Source organism: Hyla sarda, chromosome 11 (assembly GCF_029499605.1).
Source record: "Hyla sarda isolate aHylSar1 chromosome 11, aHylSar1.hap1, whole genome shotgun sequence".
Taxonomy (NCBI): Eukaryota; Metazoa; Chordata; class Amphibia; order Anura; family Hylidae; genus Hyla; species Hyla sarda.
Window position 1 is genome coordinate 107,091,889 of NC_079199.1, and position 20,804 is coordinate 107,112,692.

The 20,804-nt window shown below is 42.7% G+C and overlaps 1 protein-coding gene across 1 annotated transcript in view; it reads right to left on the reverse strand.

The window, feature by feature from the left end:
• Positions 1–16,702: 16,702 nt before the first annotated feature.
• Positions 16,703–20,804, reverse strand: part of PSMB4 (proteasome 20S subunit beta 4) — a gene marked incomplete at its 5' end in the record, with an annotated part of 5,225 nt that continues 1,123 nt past the window's right edge. The window contains 6 exon segments of the mRNA XM_056545652.1: positions 16,703–16,811; positions 16,886–16,974; positions 17,047–17,163; positions 17,235–17,316; positions 18,637–18,783; positions 19,936–20,142. Coding sequence (XP_056401627.1) covers positions 16,799–16,811; positions 16,886–16,974; positions 17,047–17,163; positions 17,235–17,316; positions 18,637–18,783; positions 19,936–20,142 — 655 coding nt within the window. The 3' untranslated portion in view covers positions 16,703–16,798.

Consider the following 20,804-nt stretch of genomic DNA (forward strand, 5'->3'; position numbering starts at 1 on the left):
ACATGTCTGTACTGGATCATAGTCATGTGATCAGATCATTTATATACCGCAGATCATCACATGTCTGTACCGGATCATAGTCATGTGATCAGATCATTTATATACCGCAGATCATCTATATACTGCAGATCATCACATGTCTGTACTGGATCATAGTCATGTGATCAGATCATTTATATACTGCAGATCATCACATGTCTCTGTACTGGATCATAGTCATGTGATCAGATCATTTATATACCGCAGATCATCACATGTCTGTACTGGATCATAGTCAGGTGATCAGATCATTTATATACTGCAGATCATCACATGTCTGTACTGGATCATAGTCATGTGATCAGATCATTTATATACTGCAGATCATCACATGTCTGTACTGGATCATAGTCATGTGATCAGATCATTTATATACTGCAGATCATCTATATACTGCAGATCATCACATGTCTGTACTGGATCATAGTCATGTGATCAGATCATTTATATACTGCAGATCATCACATGTCTCTGTACCAGATCATAGTCATGTGATCAGATCATTTATATACTGCAGATCATCACATGTCTCTGTACCGGATCATAGTCATGTGATCGGATCATCTATATACTGCAGATCATCACATGTCTGTACTGGATCATAGTCATGTGATCAGATCATTTATATACCGCAGATCATCACATGTCTGTACTGGATCATAGTCATGTGATCAGATCATTTATATACCGCAGATCATCACATGTCTGTACTGGATCATAGTCATGTGATCAGATCATTTATATACTGCAGATCATCACATGTCTCTGTACTGGATCATAGTCATGTGATCGGATCATCTATATACTGCAGATCATCACATGTCTGTACTGGATCATAGTCAGGTGATCAGATCATCTATATACTGCAGATCATCACATGTCTCTGTACTGGATCATAGTCATGTGATCAGATCATTTATATACTGCAGATCATCACATGTCTGTACCGGATCATAGTCATGTGATCAGATCATTTATATACTGCAGATCATCTATATACTGCAGATCATCACATGTCTGTACTGGATCATAGTCATGTGATCAGATCATTTATATACTGCAGATCATCACATGTCTGTACTGGATCATAGTCAGGTGATCAGATCATTTATATACTGCAGATCATCACATGTCTCTGTACTGGATCATAGTCATGTGATCAGATCATTTATATACCGCAGATCATCACATGTCTGTACCGGATCATAGTCATGTGATCAGATCATTTATATACCGCAGATCATCACATGTCTGTACTGGATCATAGTCATGTGATCAGATCATTTATATACCGCAGATCATCACATGTCTGTACTGGATCATAGTCATGTGATCAGATCATTTATATACCGCAGATCATCACATGTCTCTGTACTGGATCATAGTCATGTGATCAGATCATTTATATACTGCAGATCATCACATGTCTGTACTGGATCATAGTCATGTGATCAGATCATTTATATACTGCAGATCATCACATGTCTGTACCGGATCATAGTCATGTGATCAGATCATTTATATACTGCAGATCATCTATATACTGCAGATCATCACATGTCTGTACTGGATCATAGTCATGTGATCAGATCATTTATATACTGCAGATCATCACATGTCTGTACTGGATCATAGTCAGGTGATCAGATCATTTATATACCGCAGATCATCACATGTCTCTGTACTGGATCATAGTCAGGTGATCAGATCATTTATATACCGCAGATCATCACATGTCTGTACCGGATCATAGTCATGTGATCAGATCATTTATATACTGCAGATCATCACATGTCTGTACTGGATCATAGTCATGTGATCAGATCATTTATATACCGCAGATCATCACATGTCTGTACTGGATCATAGTCATGTGATCAGATCATTTATATACTGCAGATCATCACATGTCTGTACTGGATCATAGTCATGTGATCAGATCATTTATATACTGCAAGATCATCACATGTCTGTACCGGATCATAGTCATGTGATCAGATCATTTATATACTGCAGATCATCTATATACTGCAGATCATCACATGTCTGTACTGGATCATAGTCATGTGATCAGATCATTTATATACTGCAGATCATCTATATACTGCAGATCATCACATGTCTGTACTGGATCATAGTCATGTGATCAGATCATTTATATACTGCAGATCATCTATATACTGCAGATAATCACATGTCTGTACTGGATCATAGTCAGGTGATCAGATCATTTATATACTGCAGATCATCACATGTCTGTACTGGATCATAGTCAGGTGATCAGATCATTTATATACTGCAGATCATCACATGTCTGTACTGGATCATAGTCAGGTGATCAGATCATTTATATACTGCAGATCATCACATGTCTGTACTGGATCATAGTCATGTGATCAGATCATTTATATACTGCAGATCATCACATGTCTCTGTACCAGATCATAGTCATGTGATCAGATCATTTATATACTGCAGATCATCACATGTCTGTACTGGATCATAGTCATGTGATCAGATCATTTATATACTGCAGATCATCACATGTCTCTGTACCAGATCATAGTCATGTGATCAGATCATTTATATACTGCAGATCATCACATGTCTCTGTACCAGATCATAGTCATGTGATCAGATCATTTATATACTGCAGATCATCACATGTCTCTGTACTGGATCATAGTCAGGTGATCAGATCATTTATATACTGCAGATCATCACATGTCTCTGTACCGGATCATAGTCAGGTGATCAGATCATTTATATACTGCAGATCATCACATGTCTGTACTGGATCATAGTCATGTGATCAGATCATTTATATACCGCAGATCATCACATGTCTGTACTGGATCATAGTCATGTGATCAGATCATTTATATACCGCAGATCATCACATGTCTGTACTGGATCATAGTCATGTGATCAGATCATTTATATACTGCAGATCATCTATATACTGCAGATCATCACATGTCTGTACTGGATCATAGTCATGTGATCAGATCATTTATATACTGCAGATCATCACATGTCTGTACCGGATCATAGTCATGTGATCAGATCATTTATATACTGCAGATCATCACATGTCTCTGTACCAGATCATAGTCATGTGATCAGATCATTTATATACTGCAGATCATCACATGTCTCTGTACCGGATCATAGTCATGTGATCGGATCATTTATATACTGCAGATCATCACATGTCTGTACTGGATCATAGTCATGTGATCAGATCATTTATATACTGCAGATCATCACATGTCTGTACTGGATCATAGTCGTGATGATCTGCAGTATATAAATGATCTGATCACATGACTATGATCCAGTACAGACATGTGATGATCTGCAGTATATAAATGATCTGATCACATGACTATGATCCGGTACAGACATGTGATGATCTGCGGTATATAAAATGATCTGATCACATGACTATGATCCAGTACAGAGACATGTGATGATCTGCAGTATATAGATGATCTGATCACCTGACTATGATCCAGTACAGAGACATGTGATGATCTGCAGTATATAAATGATCTGATCACATGACTATGATCCAGTACAGAGACATGTGATGATCTGCAGTATATAAATGATCTGATCACATGACTATGATCCAGTACAGACATGTGATGATCTGCAGTATATAAATGATCTGATCACATGACTATGATCCAGTACAGAGACATGTGATGATCTGCAGTATATAAATGATCTGATCACATGACTATGATCCAGTACAGACATGTGATGATCTGCAGTATATAAATGATCTGATCACATATGTCTCTGTACTGGATCATAGTCATGTGATCAGATCATTTATATACTGCAGATCATCACATGTCTCTGTACTGGATCATAGTCAGGTGATCAGATCATCTATATACTGCAGATCATCACATGTCTCTGTACTGGATCATAGTCATGTGATCAGATCATTTTATATACCGCAGATCATCACATGTCTGTACTGGATCATAGTCATGTGATCAGATCATTTATATACTGCAGATCATCACATGTCTGTACTGGATCATAGTCATGTGATCAGATCATTTATATACTGCAGATCATCACATGTCTGTACCGGATCATAGTCATGTGATCAGATCATTTATATACTGCAGATCATCTATATACTGCAGATCATCACATGTCTGTACTGGATCATAGTCATGTGATCAGATCATTTATATACTGCAGATCATCACATGTCTCTGTACTGGATCATAGTCATGTGATCAGATCATTTATATACCGCAGATCATCACATGTCTGTACTGGATCATAGTCATGTGATCAGATCATTTATATACCGCAGATCATCACATGTCTGTACTGGATCATAGTCATGTGATCAGATCATTTATATACTGCAGATCATCACATGTCTGTACCGGATCATAGTCATGTGATCAGATCATTTATATACTGCAGATCTTCACATGTCTGTACTGGATCATAGTCATGTGATCAGATCATTTATATACTGCAGATCATCACATGTCTCTGTACTGGATCATAGTCATGTGATCAGATCATTTATATACCGCAGATCATCACATGTCTGTACTGGATCATAGTCAGGTGATCAGATCATTTATATACTGCAGATCATCACATGTCTGTACTGGATCATAGTCATGTGATCAGATCATTTATATACTGCAGATCATCACATGTCTGTACTGGATCATAGTCATGTGATCAGATCATTTATATACTGCAGATCATCACATGTCTGTACCGGATCATAGTCATGTGATCAGATCATTTATATACTGCAGATCATCACATGTCTCTGTACCAGATCATAGTCATGTGATCAGATCATTTATATACTGCAGATCATCACATGTCTCTGTACCGGATCATAGTCATGTGATCGGATCATCTATATACTGCAGATCATCACATGTCTGTACTGGATCATAGTCATGTGATCAGATCATTTATATACCGCAGATCATCACATGTCTCTGTACCGGATCATAGTCATGTGATCGGATCATCTATATACTGCAGATCATCACATGTCTGTACTGGATCATAGTCATGTGATCAGATCATTTATATACTGCAGATCATCTATATACTGCAGATCATCACATGTCTGTACTGGATCATAGTCATGTGATCAGATCATTTATATACCGCAGATCATCACATGTCTCTGTACCGGATCATAGTCATGTGATCGGATCATCTATATACGGCAGATCATCACATGTCTGTACTGGATCATAGTCATGTGATCAGATCATTTATATACCGCAGATCATCTATATACTGCAGATCATCACATGTCTCTGTACTGGATCATAGTCATGTGATCAGATCATTTATATACCGCAGATCATCACATGTCTGTACTGGATCATAGTCAGGTGATCAGATCATTTATATACTGCAGATCATCACATGTCTGTACTGGATCATAGTCATGTGATCAGATCATTTATATACTGCAGATCATCACATGTCTGTACTGGATCATAGTCATGTGATCAGATCATTTATATACTGCAGATCATCTATATACTGCAGATCATCACATGTCTGTACTGGATCATAGTCATGTGATCAGATCATTTATATACTGCAGATCATCACATGTCTCTGTACCAGATCATAGTCATGTGATCAGATCATTTATATACTGCAGATCATCACATGTCTCTGTACCGGATCATAGTCATGTGATCGGATCATCTATATACTGCAGATCATCACATGTCTGTACTGGATCATAGTCATGTGATCAGATCATTTATATACCGCAGATCATCACATGTCTGTACTGGATCATAGTCATGTGATCAGATCATTTATATACCGCAGATCATCACATGTCTGTACTGGATCATAGTCATGTGATCAGATCATTTATATACCGCAGATCATCTATATACTGCAGATCATCACATGTCTGTACTGGATCATAGTCAGGTGATCAGATCATCTATATACTGCAGATCATCACATGTCTCTGTACTGGATCATAGTCATGTGATCAGATCATTTATATACTGCAGATCATCACATGTCTGTACCGGATCATAGTCATGTGATCAGATCATTTATATACTGCAGATCATCTATATACTGCAGATCATCACATGTCTGTACTGGATCATAGTCATGTGATCAGATCATTTATATACTGCAGATCATCACATGTCTGTACTGGATCATAGTCAGGTGATCAGATCATTTATATACTGCAGATCATCACATGTCTGTACCGGATCATAGTCATGTGATCAGATCATTTATATACTGCAGATCATCTATATACTGCAGATCATCACATGTCTGTACTGGATCATAGTCATGTGATCAGATCATTTATATACTGCAGATCATCACATGTCTGTACTGGATCATAGTCAGGTGATCAGATCATTTATATACTGCAGATCATCACATGTCTCTGTACTGGATCATAGTCAGGTGATCAGATCATTTATATACTGCAGATCATCACATGTCTCTGTACTGGATCATAGTCATGTGATCAGATCATTTATATACCGCAGATCATCACATGTCTGTACCGGATCATAGTCATGTGATCAGATCATTTATATACCGCAGATCATCACATGTCTGTACTGGATCATAGTCATGTGATCAGATCATTTATATACCGCAGATCATCACATGTCTGTACTGGATCATAGTCATGTGATCAGATCATTTATATACTGCAGATCATCTATATACTGCAGATCATCACATGTCTGTACTGGATCATAGTCATGTGATCAGATCATTTATATACCGCAGATCATCACATGTCTCTGTACTGGATCATAGTCATGTGATCAGATCATTTATATACTTCAGATCATCACATGTCTGTACTGGATCATAGTCATGTGATCAGATCATTTATATACTGCAGATCATCACATGTCTGTACCGGATCATAGTCATGTGATCAGATCATTTATATACTGCAGATCATCTATATACTGCAGATCATCACATGTCTGTACTGGATCATAGTCATGTGATCAGATCATTTATATACTGCAGATCATCACATGTCTGTACTGGATCATAGTCAGGTGATCAGATCATTTATATACCGCAGATCATCACATGTCTCTGTACTGGATCATAGTCAGGTGATCAGATCATTTATATACCGCAGATCATCACATGTCTGTACCGGATCATAGTCATGTGATCAGATCATTTATATACTGCAGATCATCACATGTCTGTACTGGATCATAGTCATGTGATCAGATCATTTATATACCGCAGATCATCACATGTCTGTACTGGATCATAGTCATGTGATCAGATCATTTATATACTGCAGATCATCACATGTCTGTACTGGATCATAGTCATGTGATCAGATCATTTATATACTGCAGATCATCACATGTCTGTACCGGATCATAGTCATGTGATCAGATCATTTATATACTGCAGATCATCTATATACTGCAGATCATCACATGTCTGTACTGGATCATAGTCATGTGATCAGATCATTTATATACTGCAGATCATCTATATACTGCAGATCATCACATGTCTGTACTGGATCATAGTCATGTGATCAGATCATTTATATACTGCAGATCATCTATATACTGCAGATCATCACATGTCTGTACTGGATCATAGTCAGGTGATCAGATCATTTATATACTGCAGATCATCACATGTCTGTACTGGATCATAGTCAGGTGATCAGATCATTTATATACTGCAGATCATCACATGTCTGTACTGGATCATAGTCAGGTGATCAGATCATTTATATACTGCAGATCATCACATGTCTGTACTGGATCATAGTCATGTGATCAGATCATTTATATACTGCAGATCATCACATGTCTCTGTACCAGATCATAGTCATGTGATCAGATCATTTATATACTGCAGATCATCACATGTCTGTACTGGATCATAGTCATGTGATCAGATCATTTATATACTGCAGATCATCTATATACTGCAGATCATCACATGTCTGTACTGGATCATAGTCATGTGATCAGATCATTTATATACTGCAGATCATCACATGTCTCTGTACCAGATCATAGTCATGTGATCAGATCATTTATATACTGCAGATCATCACATGTCTCTGTACCGGATCATAGTCATGTGATCGGATCATCTATATACTGCAGATCATCACATGTCTGTACTGGATCATAGTCATGTGATCAGATCATTTATATACCGCAGATCATCACATGTCTGTACTGGATCATAGTCATGTGATCAGATCATTTATATACTGCAGATCATCTATATACTGCAGATCATCACATGTCTGTACTGGATCATAGTCATGTGATCAGATCATTTATATACTGCAGATCATCACATGTCTGTACCGGATCATAGTCATGTGATCAGATCATTTATATACTGCAGATCATCACATGTCTCTGTACCAGATCATAGTCATGTGATCAGATCATTTATATACTGCAGATCATCACATGTCTCTGTACCGGATCATAGTCATGTGATCGGATCATTTATATACTGCAGATCATCACATGTCTGTACTGGATCATAGTCATGTGATCAGATCATTTATATACTGCAGATCATCACATGTCTGTACTGGATCATAGTCGTGATGATCTGCAGTATATAAATGATCTGATCACATGACTATGATCCAGTACAGACATGTGATGATCTGCAGTATATAAATGATCTGATCACATGACTATGATCCGGTACAGACATGTGATGATCTGCGGTATATAAAATGATCTGATCACATGACTATGATCCAGTACAGAGACATGTGATGATCTGCAGTATATAGATGATCTGATCACCTGACTATGATCCAGTACAGAGACATGTGATGATCTGCAGTATATAAATGATCTGATCACATGACTATGATCCAGTACAGAGACATGTGATGATCTGCAGTATATAAATGATCTGATCACATGACTATGATCCAGTACAGACATGTGATGATCTGCAGTATATAAATGATCTGATCACATATGTCTCTGTACTGGATCATAGTCATGTGATCAGATCATTTATATACTGCAGATCATCACATGTCTCTGTACTGGATCATAGTCAGGTGATCAGATCATCTATATACTGCAGATCATCACATGTCTCTGTACTGGATCATAGTCATGTGATCAGATCATTTTATATACCGCAGATCATCACATGTCTGTACCGGATCATAGTCATGTGATCAGATCATTTATATACTGCAGATCATCACATGTCTGTACCGGATCATAGTCATGTGATCAGATCATTTATATACTGCAGATCATCTATATACTGCAGATCATCACATGTCTGTACTGGATCATAGTCATGTGATCAGATCATTTATATACTGCAGATCATCACATGTCTCTGTACTGGATCATAGTCATGTGATCAGATCATTTATATACCGCAGATCATCACATGTCTGTACTGGATCATAGTCATGTGATCAGATCATTTATATACTGCAGATCATCACATGTCTGTACCGGATCATAGTCATGTGATCAGATCATCTATATACTGCAGATCATCACATGTCTGTACTGGATCATAGTCATGTGATCAGATCATCTATATACTGCAGATCATCACATGTCTGTACTGGATCATAGTCATGTGATCAGATCATTTATATACTGCAGATCATCACATGTCTCTGTACTGGATCATAGTCATGTGATCAGATCATTTATATACCGCAGATCATCACATGTCTGTACTGGATCATAGTCATGTGATCAGATCATTTATATACTGCAGATCATCTATATACTGCAGATCATCACATGTCTGTACTGGATCATAGTCAGGTGATCAGATCATTTATATACCGCAGATCATCACATGTCTCTGTACTGGATCATAGTCAGGTGATCAGATCATTTATATACTGCAGATCATCACATGTCTGTACTCGATCATAGTCATGTGATCAGATCATTTATATACTGCAGATCATCACATGTCTGTACTGGATCATAGTCATGTGATCAGATCATTTATATACTGCAGATCATCACATGTCTGTACCGGATCATAGTCATGTGATCAGATCATTTATATACTGCAGATCATCACATGTCTCTGTACCAGATCATAGTCATGTGATCAGATCATTTATATACTGCAGATCATCACATGTCTCTGTACCGGATCATAGTCATGTGATCGGATCATCTATATACTGCAGATCATCACATGTCTGTACTGGATCATAGTCATGTGATCAGATCATTTATATACCGCAGATCATCACATGTCTCTGTACCGGATCATAGTCATGTGATCGGATCATCTATATACTGCAGATCATCACATGTCTGTACTGGATCATAGTCATGTGATCAGATCATTTATATACCGCAGATCATCTATATACTGCAGATCATCACATGTCTCTGTACCGGATCATAGTCAATGCTGCATTCACCCTTTAAGGCCATGTTCACAAGTTGGAATTTCTGTGCCAGATGTTTCCAGGAACGGAAATCCCATTTTCCGCGGTGCATTCCTGTGCGGTCTTGGCGCCAACGTGTTTATGCCAGCGCCCGCAGAATGTCCATGTGAGTGTAGCCTTACTATGGTGGCCTAACAGGCTGGAGGGAAATATATGGAGATAATAGGGGTTTATATAGGTAGAGGTGGGTCCAGACCTTTGGGGAGATCTGGATTTTCCCGCTTTCCCCTACAGACAATTACATTTATTCACATTTTTTCTGATTTTCCGGTCTATAGAGACGCGAGGGCTTGTGTTTTCGTGGGAATTGTTATTCTAATGACACCTTTCATATTACTGTAAAATGTAGAGCGGGACCGAAAAATAAAAATGTGGGGTAAAAATCTACAAAGAAAAATCCCACACAAAACAAAACCCGCAATTTTAGGGGACTTTACTTTTATCCTGTGAAAGTCCTGGTAAAACTGTTTTGTACGGGTCAGTACCATAAGAGATACCAAATTTATAAAGGTTTTACTTGAGTATTAAATGGCGCTGACCCCTGTACCTTTTATTTATCATACCTGGGGCTGTATGAGGCCGTGATCTGTGTCTGGATCATTGGGGGAGATTCATCAAAATAGAAACAACCAATCAGATCACTTTTCATTTTTAGGCCTTAAAGTGAATGAAGCGATCTGATTGGTTGCTATGGGCAACTGGGAATCTTCATCTGCACCAGTTATGATAAATCGCCTCTTAATATAATTTTCCCTTGGATCCATGTGATTTTTGCCGTTTGGAATTATTCCTTGTGATGTGATCCGACCTTCGACGACACGTGATGAACGCTGTTTTATTGCTACTGACAGTATTTTTACCGTATTTTTCGCTGTATAAGACGCACTTTTTCTTCCCCAGAACTGGGGGGGGGGGGGAGTTGGTGCATTCTATACGGCGAATACACACCTATCGCTGCAGCCATCAATGGCCGGGACCCACGGCTAATACAGGACATCACCGATCATGGTGATGCCCTGTATTAACCCTTCAGACGCGGCGATCAAAGCTGAACGCCGCATATGAAGTGAAAGTGAAACTAACCCGGCTGCACCGAGAGGGACCTTACCTGCCTCCTCTGTGCATGGCCGCCCCGTCATCCAATAGAAGCGATGTGATGGCGGCGACGGAGAGCGAGGATACCGGGTAGCAGAGATGTTCCAGAGCAACAGGGACACCCTGGGGACGCGGCAACAGCGATGGAGGGAGACATCCAGGGCAGCGTTGACGGGTCCGGAGCGGTGCCGACACATATTACCTCCTATACCAGTGGTCTTCAACCTGCGGAGCCCCAGATGTTGCAAAACTACAACTCCTGGCATGCGGAATGCTGGGAGTTGTAGTTTTGCAACATCTGGAGCTCTGCTGGTTGAAGATCAATGTGACCTATACTTTACATTGTATTCTAGATTTTCCTCGTTTAAAATTGCGTGTGTCTATGCCGGAGCGTCCTATAGGGCGAAAAATACGGTAACCACTTAACCCCTTAAGGACATAGCATTTTTCCACTCTTTTTCCTCCTTACTTTTTAAAAATCATAACAGTTTCAATTTTCCACCTAAAAATCCATGTTATGGCTTATTTTTTGCGCCACCAATTCTATTTGCAGTGACATTTTTCATTTTACCCAAAAAACGACATTGAAACGGAAAAAAAAAATCATTGTGCAACAAAATTGAAGAAAAATGCCATCTTGTAACTTTTGGGGGCTTCCGTTTCTACACAGTGCATATTTCAGTAAAAATGACATTTATTCTGTAGGTCCATACGATTATAATTATACCTGTCGGACTTCTGGAAAAAATCATAACTCCATGCAGGAAAATGTATACGTTTAAAAATGTCCTTTTCTGACCCCTATAACTTAATTTTTCCACATATGGGCTAATTTTTTGCGCCGTGATCTGAAGTTTTTATCGGTACCATTTTTTGTTTTGATTGGACTTTTGATTACTTTTTATTCATTTTTTATATGGTATAAAAAGTGACCAAAAATACGCTATTTTGGACTTTGGAATCTTTTTACGTGTACGCCATTCACCGTGCGGTTTCATTAATGATATTTTTCTAGTTCGGACACACGCACGCGGAGATACCACATATGTTTACATTTTTTATGTACATAGTTTTTTTTTTTTTATGGGAAAAGGGGGATGATTCTGACTTATTAGGAAAGGGGTTAAATCTAATTTATTAGCACTTAAAAAAAATTTCACTGCACACACTGATTTTCTACACTGATCACTGCCATGCAATAGCCTGGCACTGATCAGTGTTATTGCTGCTCGACTGCTCCTGCCTGGATCTCGGGCACGGAGCAGTCCTTTGGCGATCGGACAGCGAGAAGGCAGGTAGGCATCCTGCAAGCTGTTTGGGACGCTGCAAATTCACCGCGACGGTCCCGAATAGGACCACTGAGCTAATTAGTAATGTTTACTTTCACTTTAGATGTGGCGATCAACTTTTATATCGTGGAAGCCCACACAGGACATATGCATATGTCCTGTAGTGGGAAGGGGTTAAAGACACAGACCATTTTATTTTTCAAGTTTAATTTATTACCCCCCCCCCCTTCTGGAATCTATAACTTTTTATATTTCCATTCACAGATCCATATGATGCTTGTTTTTTGAGCGACCAATTGTCCTTTATAATTACATCACTCCTGTTACCAAAAAATGGACGGTGAAATCCAATAAATATTTGTGCAAAGAAATTAGAAAGCAAACTGAAATGTAGTAAGTTTTGGAAGGATTTGTTTTCACGCAGCACATTTTACAGTAAAAAGGCCACGTTTTCTTTATCCTGCAGGTCAATTATAGTGTCGGGAGGGGCTGGGCAGCGTGGTCTGCTAAGTGGTGGCAGTGCCTGTTCCTCTGCCTGTCATTCCCCGTGGGGTATATCACTCCTACCTTGGAGGTCCCAGACTGATTCAAGACCCTATTCCGTGATATTCTGCCTTTCAGCACCTTCTTGCATTGTGCTGCCTTCCAGGTGGCTGTTACAATTGCCTCTGACGTGGTTTCCCTGTGTTGTCTCTAGTCTTAGTGAAATTCCTATCCTGACCCCCTCCACTGTTCTCTGGGGAAGAACGTTCCTCTCCCCCATCAGCGATCTGTTTCTGCCTTGGGGCACATCTCCTCGGGCATTTTGCACAGGCTTGTATTTGCTAAGAGTCTACTGGTGTGGGTCTCCACGGTCCCTCTACTTATTTCTGGATCTTAGAGCCACTGGTTCTGATGGCAGCTGCTCCGGGGTTTCCGGACAGCTCTTACCTCCCTTCATCTCCCTCTTGGGCCATGCGGATCTCGTGGCGAAGGGCATTTCAGTCAGTCTGGTTTGCCCTGTCCGGCCAATGCACACTTCTTCGGGTGTAGTCCTCCCATCGCACTCTTTTCCCTGCCCTTCAAGGCGATAGTGTGTTTGAGTTTTTCTCTTCCACTCGTTTTCATCATAGAGTGGCCCTGTGGCTTTGGCACCTGGGCCTCTCGGTTTGGGCGTTAGACAGCGGGCTCCATGCGCTAGCCTTCTTAGGGCCAGATAGTCCTTTAGTTCGGGCCTGGATGTGGATCTTGCTCTGTATTTCTCTTCCTCCTTTGCATCCTTCTGAGTTCTTGCCCTCTGCTGGGTATGCTCAGCTGCCTTCTTATTGTTTTCTCCCTCTGCAGCCTCAGTCCTTTATTAGCAGCTGGCCGGACTCCCCATTCATGCCTTCCAGCTTGTTTCTATTCTAGGATCTGGCATTTCCTTGCCAGATTCTCTAGCCTAGACGAATCCCGGACTTGAGGTTCTCTTGTCGCTTCTCTTCCTCGTTCTGGCCAGGCCTCGTCGCTCCTGTATCTTCTGTCTTTTCTTGGAAGGTGGTTTCCGATCCTGCCAGGATGAGTTCGGCCTGACAGTCCTCCAGAATGGCCATTTATTTCCATTTTTGATCGATTGTTTGAACCCTTTCTCTGCACGATTCCTCCCTTTTGGGTCCTGGCTCACCCCTCATTTTGTGGGGGCTTTCGAGTGGTTGGGTTCTGGATTCCTCTGGGCCTTGTCCTCTTTCTTCTGCAAAGGGATATGGCTCAGTCTCTGGCGGTTGTTTTCCCCACCCCAGGGACTGCTTTGAGACATCTCATGGTCTCCTGTGTCCCCCAATGAAGCGACTGAGAAAAGGAGAATTTTTTTTGTACTCTCCGTAAAATCTCTCTCGTAGCCTTCATTGGGGAACACAGCACCCACCCATTTCCAGCTTCCTGGTCAGGTTGTTTGTTGCCGGTTCCTTTCTGGTGTCCTTCGGACGCATCTCGTTGTTTGGCTTCTACTGCTTTGTGACACAACTAATTAGCTCAGAGTCTGTGGAGGCCACCTTAGCACTACACAGGCTACAGGACGCTATGATTTGTTTTGTGGAAGGCACCTGCTAGCGCCAAAACGTGTTGTCCTTTCACTTGCACTTCAATAAACTGTCCTGTGGCGTCCTTATTTCTTTCCTCAACCGCAGTAGCGCTCGTTCCAAACCCCCTTTTTTATTTGATTTTCCTCCTGCCTCCATTGCTTCCGTACCTTTGTGGATACGGGTAGGGGATTTGAGCTGCACAACTGCCCTTACTGCTATCCACCCCGCACCCTATCCAAGTGAGGTGCTGTCGCTGAAAAACCCCAGCAGGACATCACTTTGGGTGCAGTGAGCGCTTTATCATCCAACCGCTTTCCTATTCCACACGAGCATGCCCCTTTTTTTTTTTACCTTTTCACACTTACATAGGGAGCGACTGCCTAGCTGATGGGTGGTCACTAAGAGGTTAAAACTATAGTGTAAAAATAAAGAAAAACTTCTTAGAGGAGTGTGTGTATATAGGGTCTATATATCATGGGGTCCTCCCAGGAGGCACAGATGGTCTCTGTATGTATATATTTTGAGGGTCACACAGTTGGCACAGATTATATCTATATATTATGGGGTCCACACAGATGATTATAGATATATAGAGGTTGATCATGTGATGCTGTACTGATCCATCATTGATCGAATGAAATCTGAAGATGGTGGCAGATCACACAGAAGAGTCTGGACTCCATGCAAGTAAGAGCAATAAACAGTGAAACCTCTTTGAGCCAACCACGTAAACGTTCATAAAAAGTAATGGAGTCGGCACTCAATATTAATGAAAGAGCCAAAGAATCAGGGTGTGTTGGATCACAGGTTCCCAGGCCGCAGCGCCCCCCAACTCAGTCCTGGTCCCCAGGCCGCAGCGCCCCCCAACTCGGTCCGGGTCCCCAGCCCACAGCTCCTCCAGACTGTACAAGACCCCAGACCTGGGTCCACCACAAAATTCAGATCCTGCAATACTCCAGACCTAGTAAGGCTGGGTTCACACTACGTTTTGTCCCATACGGGAGCGCATACGGCAGGAGGGAGCTAAAAGCTCGCGCTCCCGTATGTAACCGTATGCGCTCCCGTATGTCATTCACTTCAATGAGCCGACCGGAGTGAAACGTTCGGTCCGGTCGGCTCATTTTTGCGCCGTATGCGCTTTTACAACCGGACCTAAAACCGTGGTCAACCACGGTTTTAGGTCCGGTTGTAAAAGCGCATACGGCGCAAAAATGAGCCGACCGGACCGAACGTTTCACTCCGGTCGGCTCATTGAAATGAATGACATACGGGAGCGCATACGGTCACATACGGGAGCGCGAGCTTTTAGCTCCCTCCTGCCGTATGCGCTCCCGTATGGGACAAAACGTAGTGTGGACCCAGCCTAACAGCCGCTCCCCTCCTCCTCAGATTCAATCGCCCACCAAAAATTCTCCAATCAGGACAATCGTTCTAGCAATCAGACTTATCGTCTATTGTTTAAAGCCTATCACAGCTGAGGGTTTGCTACGTTTGTTCAGTCTAGACGAGTGTTTCCCAATCTGTAGCCCTCCGGCTATTGCAAAAATACAACTCCCAGCCAACAGCTGTCCGGGCATGCTGGAAGTTGTGGTTTTGCAATAGCTTGGAGCAATACTGGTTTGAAAACACTGGTCAGTACGGACTCTGCCTTAAGCTTACAGCTGAGCACCCCAGGGAACAGAAACATCATGTGATAGGTGACAGAGCGGCGTATACAGACGGTTAGACAGTCGCCATGGACACAGATTTATTTTTCATATAATTATATATAAAAAAAAAAAAGGAACTAAGAAAACAGCAGTAAGAAGTCGCAGGAGGCGGCAGTCGTCTCATTCAAATCCACTGCAAAAGAAAGGAGAAGAGTCAGTAATAATCCACAGCGACCCCAGGCCTGGGCGCCGCGCCATTCCTCTCACCTGATCATATGTGCGATCTCCCAGTTGGTGTCAGACGTCAGCGGCCCCTCGAGCTCCACTCCGCTCTCTGTGACGGTGGAGATTTCATACTAGGAGGTAGAGAGAGTATGTGGTTATATGTGCCCAGCAGGGGGCGCTCCGCTCCCGGACTGAGGACTTACTCTGTTGTAGGACCTGGCGTCTCGGTAGTACAGGACCTTCATGCAGCGCTCGATCAGCTGCCGGGCCTCCTCCCGCGTCAGCTGCGGCTTGTTCTCCACCACATCCCGCATCAGCGGCTGCAGAAGGAAGAAGTGGAGAGTCAACCCGAATTTACACCCCACCCCCTTCCATAACTCCGCCCACCTACCTGAGCAAGGTAAGCGCCAAACCCGGTGGCGATAGTCGGGGCTTCATAGGCCACGCCCAACTTGTCCACATAACCCAGAAAGCTGGAGAGAGATACAAACTACTCAGAACTCTTCCAAGTTATTGAAGGGGTCCCCCAATGACATTCAGAGCTGATTTCTTTGAACAGCGCCACCCCTGTCTGCAGGATGCGTGAGGTATCACAACTTGGCTCGATTCACTTTAATAGAACTGAGCTGTAATACCACACACAGCCTAAGGACAAGGGGGCGCTGTCTTGTTTTTTTAAGAATGCTCTTCTGTCTTTACAATTACCTCTTTCATTTAATCCCTTTTAATAAAGTATTTTTTACATTGTGTGCGCAGTTACTATGGGGTTCAGCTTCATAGTTGGTGAGTGTCGGCTGCTTTTAACAGGCAGCATGCACCTAAGGGGTTACTCAGGTGGAAAACTATTTTTATTATAAAGCAACTGATGCCAGAAAGCTAAACAGATTTGTAAAATTACTTCTATTTTAAAATTATAATCCTTACAGTACTTAGCTGCTGTATGCTCCACAGAAAGTTGTATAGTTCTTTCCAGTCTGGCCACAGTGCTCTCTGCTGACACCTCTGTCCGTATCAGGAAATTTCCAGAGCAGGATAGGTTTACTATGGGGATTTGCTCCTGCTCTGGACAGTTCCTCACACAGACAGAGGTGTCAGCAGAGAGCACTGTGGTCAGACTGGAAAGAACTATACAACTTCCTCTGGAGCATACAGAAGCTGAAAAGTACTGGAAGGGTTAAGATTTAAACACAGAAATAATTTACAGATCTGTTTCACTTTCTGGCACCAGTTGATTAAAAACTTAAAATGAATCCACCGGAAGGGGATATCCAGAATTACAAGTACAGAGCTGATTTCTTTAAGACAACAGCACCACCCCTGTCCTCAGGTAGCAGCTGGTATTGCAGCTAATTTTTTTTTGAAGTGAATGAAGCTAAGTTGTAATACTGCACACAACCTGAGGACGGGGTGGCACTGTTTTTTATTCCTGAATTAATGAAGGACATACATGACCGCTGAGATGCCTGTAATTTAACCCTTTATATGCCATGATCAATACCAGTGACAGGATTTACAAGGCACTGCGGTTTGTGGCTTTTATCAGCTAATATCTGAAGACCTCCGTGGCGGCCATATTGGATCTGCTGTAATAGCTCGGATTTCACTGTTCAATGCTAGAAACATAATAGCAACCTTCTTAATCTAACCCCCCCCCCCCCCTTTCCGAAATGTATTTGGTATCACCGCGTGGAGAAACGTCTGAACTATTCAAATGTTACGGAAACTGCACAATGAAGAGCGTGAATATAAAAAATAAATAACCCAACGCTGGAGCGGCTGATTTTTGGTCTCACCTCTCCCCTTTGTAGAAGCCGCCCAGCACCACCGTGTTCCACAGCGGGTTCATCTTGCTCCTGCGGTTGTACATGACGCGGGTGAGCCAGGAGTGCACTGCCTTGGGGCTGTAGTTGTGTCCGTCTCCCACCAGCTCTTCGTCGATCCTGCGATATAATATTGCAATTTCGATATCACGGAATTCTGAAATACCCCCTCCCCATTTTGTGTCACAGCCCCCCCCGTTACAGGAGATCTGCAGCGGTATACAACTTATCCCCCCTATGCGCAGGATAGGTGATAAGTGTCTGATCGCTGGGGGTCCGACCGCTGCAACCTCCCTCCCATACAGGAACCCGGCACTGCCGCGGCTTGTGTTGGCGCCCTCGCCGAGACACGCCCCCTCCATTCAGCTCTATGGAAGAGGCGGGATGGATGAACGCTGCGTCTCCAACCTAACCCATAGAGATACATGGAGGGGGTGTCGGCCTCAGCGCCATGCTGCGGCCGACACTCTCCTGCATGGGGAGATCCGCAGTAGAGCTGGGGCCCCGTAAAGGAGATCACGGGGAGTCCTAGTAATCCTGCAGATTGGGGATAAGTTATAAACCGCTGCACATCTCCTTTAATGTTGCAAAACTACAACTCCCAGCATGCCTGGACAGCCAACGGCTGTCCAGGCATGCTGGGAGTTGTAGTTTTGAAACAGCTGAAGACACCCTGGTAGGAAAATACTGGATTAGCATTTATCACTGCAGGTAATTGCAAATAATCATCAGCCGAACGGCGTCTGCATGTAAAGTGACAGGTATACACAGCGCGGTGCCGTTATCAGTGTAATGGCGTGGGCTCTCCTACATCAATGGAGCGCAGAACACACAGATCAACGAGGTTCAATAGAATTACATTGATCTATATGAGAAATCTAAGGGGACCAATAAAGTGAAAATGAAAGATAATAAAGTATCTGTGCGAACAGAAATGTCCAAAGTTTTAAAATGTAACATTTTTTATCCCGTATGGTGAATGGAGAAATTCTAAAAAAAATAATAAATAAAAAAATAGTGTTTTCTTAAACACATCATATCCTAGAAAAAAATGGCGTAAAAATAAGTAAAAAAGTCCGATCAATACCAAAATTGGACCGATAAGAATTACAGATCACGGCCCCAAAACGAGTGAGCCCTCGTACAGCCCTGTATACAGAGAAGTGAGGGAGGTCATTACAAAGGGCAATCATACGGGTCTGTAGACGGAAGCTTATAGAGCCTTCCATGTGGCAGGTGAGTGGGGGACGGGCACAGGATGGGGACACTTACACCATCTGGTCGATCACCTGCTTCAGGTACTGGTAGTCGGCGTAGTCTCCGGACGCCCCCAGCATGGTGCACGAATTCACCTTCATTATCCTGGAGATGTTGCGGAATCTGGCCAGCGAGCCGTATGAGCCCAACATGTCCGCAGCGATCATCACCCCCCCGTCAAACTTCACACCCAGCACTGAGGTCCCAGTCACCATTGGATTCCTGCAGAGAAATCAGCGGCCATATAATAGTCAGCGACAGATGTATATATAGGAGCGTACATACACTGAGCAACCATAACATGGCAGCCTAATATAACCCCCCTCATGATGGGACTCTGAAGCCCGGAGCACATAGACCTGTGATGTGACCCCTGAGGCCCGGACCCCATAGACCTGCGATGTGACCCCCCCCCCTGGAGGCCGGGGCCCCATAGACCTGCGATGTGACCCCCCCCCCCGAGGCCCCATAGACCTGCGATGTGACCCCCCCCCCGAGGCCCCATAGACCTGCGATGTGACCCCCCCCCCCCCGAGGCCCCATAGACCTGCGATGTGACCCCCCCCCCCCCCGAGGCTCGGACCCCATAGACCTGCGATGTGACCCCCCCCCACCCCGAGGCTCGGACCCCATAGACCTGCGATGTGACCCCCCCCCCTGGAGGCCGGGGCCCCATAGACCTGCGATGTGACCCCCCTAACCCCCCCCCCCCCCCCCCCCGAGGCCCGGACCCCATAGACCTGCGATGTGACCCCCCCCCTGGAGGCCGGGGCCCCATAGACCTGCGATGTGACCCCCCTAACCCCCCCCCCCCCTCCGAGGCCCGGACTCCATAGACCTGTAATGTGACCCCCCATATAATAAATTGGATGAGATCTAAAGGC